Here is a 3,240-nt window from a genome sequence, read left to right on the forward strand (position 1 = left end):
TCTTTACATTTCATGCTAACGTTTTTTGAAATATGAAACAAACATAACAAATGAGTTCAATTTGGAAACACAACTTCAATTGCATTCTTCAATGCAAGTTTTCGCTCAGTCACGACAATATTAGGTAGCAATTTCTATGAAGAGGACAACTCTTTGAGCTTCTCTAGTACCCACTTGAAGTTTTCCTCCCTTACATACTCCAAATAGGAAAAGCCTACTGAAAACATCAATTTTATTGATGTAACAACAATAATCTCAAGTAGTGGTAGTCGATACCTGTATGATCATGATGTAGATAATCAAAAGTCTGATAAATTAAAGTATGTCGAAATGATATCAAGGCATGATGATGATTCACATTACATATTTGTCTTGTATGTACAATAAAACATCAACACCAAAACATATTCAACAACTTTACTGAATCAGAATGTGTCCAGAAGATATCAGCAACAACATTTGAGTCTTTCCTATTTCTTGTCCAACACATATATTTCTCTCTATGAATAAGACTCAACAACATTTTCATTTTTGTCAATGAACCTATCTTGTTCGCATTGTATGTAACCCTAGCTTTATACACTTGGGTAACACTGGTGAGGTTTCTTGGATCTTTGTCTTTCAAGACATAAATAATATATCGTAGAACCATGTTGTACTTCGTCACGTCATTGACAAATTGTCTCTCATGAACTTTTAGACGATCCAATATGTCATGGTCATCTAAATCCTCAGATAGTTTATGATTGTGAAACCCAAACCTAACCATCACCTTCCAACCACTACCACTCGGCGTAGATCTCAGTCTAAAAGGGCATTTCACTTTCATACTATAAGTATCCTCTGAGAATTTACTGCTTTCAGATGTATTCTTCCTTTTATAATTACCTTCTTTCTCATAATCCAAAACCAATTTATCTTTCCTACCTCGCTAGCAATTTATAGTATCAAAATGAACAGTCACAACTATAATACCATCTTATTTGCGAATATTTTGTGTCCAGACTAATACTTCAGATCGGGACTCAAATATCTGTCATTTACATCACACACAGAAAATGTATACTATTAATATCATATATGGGCAAGAAAATATTTAATTTAAACTTATTACATAATAAAACATACTTTGTCAGTGGTGAAGAATTGCGTACAATCGCTACACGAATCTGTAGATGACCTTGCCGACTCCGAACCACACAAATAAAGCATTTTTTGAAATTTTTGCTTTGTTATCGGAAATTTCAAATATACTCAAAATTTTCGGTACTTGTTGTTTTTCTACGGAAATTTTGAGAGTTTTCGATAATCTATACCAAATTTTTTAAAATTTCTGGTATATTTTACCGAATTTTTTCAAATTTTCGGTATGGATGCGTGAATTGTGAAAAGTTTAGTATCGGAAATTTTAAATTAACTACCAAAAATTTCGTTTTAATAAATTTGACAAAATAAAAATTATGAAAAATAAATAAAATTAAAAATATAAATATTAGCAAAAGTATTTTGGGAATATTGAAAAATTCAAGGTGTAGATTTAATTGGCGTTGGCAGAAAGAATTCTCCTAGACAATAGATATGGCCCATGTTAGAGGAGCATGCCCAGCTATTTCCAAATTTGTAGCGCAAATTAAACGGGTAGGACTTGCAACCTTTACTATTAGGTACCTTTGGTACCTTTAGTATAAATTAGAAGACAATTACATGATTAAAATAATTTTAAATTAAAAGAATGAATAGTAATGCAACATATAGTGATAAAGTTACAAATTAAACACTGCCCACTCGACTATGGGTCATTCAGTCACACTTTCTCCACACAAAAAAAATGGTTTACATTAGGTACTTAACTCACAAAATTTCTGTTAGATTCAAAAACTACTTCATTTAGGTAGAGTTGTTTTATATAATGTCTTTTATTTCAATAACAAAATGAATATTTTCGTTTTCTATTAAATTGAATCTCTACATAATTTTTTTAGTTTGCTTTTACCATCACGATTTTGTTAGAGAAGTTTCTCACAATGGAACACTGACGTTGTGTAACTTTTTTTTAAAACGACACTTTTGTGAGAGACATACTACATATTCACCTAAAACCTTAAAATGATAAGTGTGTGCGTTCTCTCAATTATAAACTCTATATTTCTAACTATTCACATTTGATATATTTTCAATAGACTTATATAAAACCTTAAATGTCATTTAACGTAATCAACGATCAAAGGAATTCCCTTTATTATATCTCCTTAAACTGTCAACCCCTTAAACTCCCTTTATTGCATCTCATTAGATGAAAATGATTGATCATGCATTGAGCAACATTTGGATCTCTCAATGAGATCCATTTTCAAAAATTTGCTCGAAAGAAAGATGTGATCGATGTCATAAGCGGTCAAAAATAAAAATTAAAAATATAGTAGTAATACCTTTGAATATTAATAACAAAATTAAGAAATGCAACAAAATAAAAAAAAATAACTTTAAAAACAACATACAAATAAATTAAGAAAACAATTGAATTAGAACAAAATTATTAATTGATTAGGGTGGTTATCATGGGATATATCACATGTTCTAAAATATATTTAATTTGTTGATTCTATTACTGTTTGAGTGTGTAAGTCTAATCAATTACCTAATACTATTACTCTTACATGAATTTAAACTAAACCACAAACCAATTTTGAATCTTTACGCAATCATTAAAAAACATAATTATCTTAAACCTGCATCAACCGTTATAGATTTAACAAACCCTATTCAAATTAAAATTATCATCCGTCAGTATTCTAATTCAAGTCATTAACTAATTACTTAAATTCAGACTAAGAACAAATATGAGTTTTAATTATTAACCAAAAATCAAAATGTTTAAAAGGCAATGAATTTGTAACCTTGTTAGAGAAAATAGGTAAAAACTACGATTAAATTTTGGTTGATACATCCTCATTATTTATAATCCTAAATTATTACAGAATTAAATTTGTGAGATCCTTATAAGTCTAAGTTATTACAAAATTAAATTTGTGAGATGTTTGGCCCATTTAAAATACCATGGATGAAGATTTCTTAATATATCATATAATTTATTAAACTATCTCGTAAAAAGTAAAAAAATACTCTCATAGATTAGATATGTAACTCTTGACGTACTCATGTACACACAATTCATTTGTTTTTGAATCACGATCCAATTTTATGATTAAATTTGCAGGTTTTGGAAATGTATTTCTTGAA

At 28.9% G+C, this 3,240-nt stretch overlaps 1 protein-coding gene across 1 annotated transcript; it reads right to left on the reverse strand.

Moving 5' to 3' along the window:
* Positions 1 to 391: 391 nt before the first annotated feature.
* On the reverse strand, positions 392 to 1,212 carry LOC127102248 (uncharacterized). The gene is made up of 3 exons (XM_051039646.1): positions 1,129 to 1,212; positions 1,013 to 1,033; positions 392 to 931 (listed from the first exon to the last, which is right to left on the reverse strand). Exons 1-3 carry the CDS (start codon positions 1,210 to 1,212, stop codon positions 392 to 394), a joined length of 645 nt encoding a protein of 214 aa, XP_050895603.1.
* Between the last annotated feature and the right edge of the window lie 2,028 nt (positions 1,213 to 3,240).

The sequence above is a fragment of the Lathyrus oleraceus genome, chromosome 7 (assembly GCF_024323335.1).
Source record: "Lathyrus oleraceus cultivar Zhongwan6 chromosome 7, CAAS_Psat_ZW6_1.0, whole genome shotgun sequence".
Classification (NCBI taxonomy): Eukaryota; Viridiplantae; Streptophyta; class Magnoliopsida; order Fabales; family Fabaceae; genus Lathyrus; species Lathyrus oleraceus.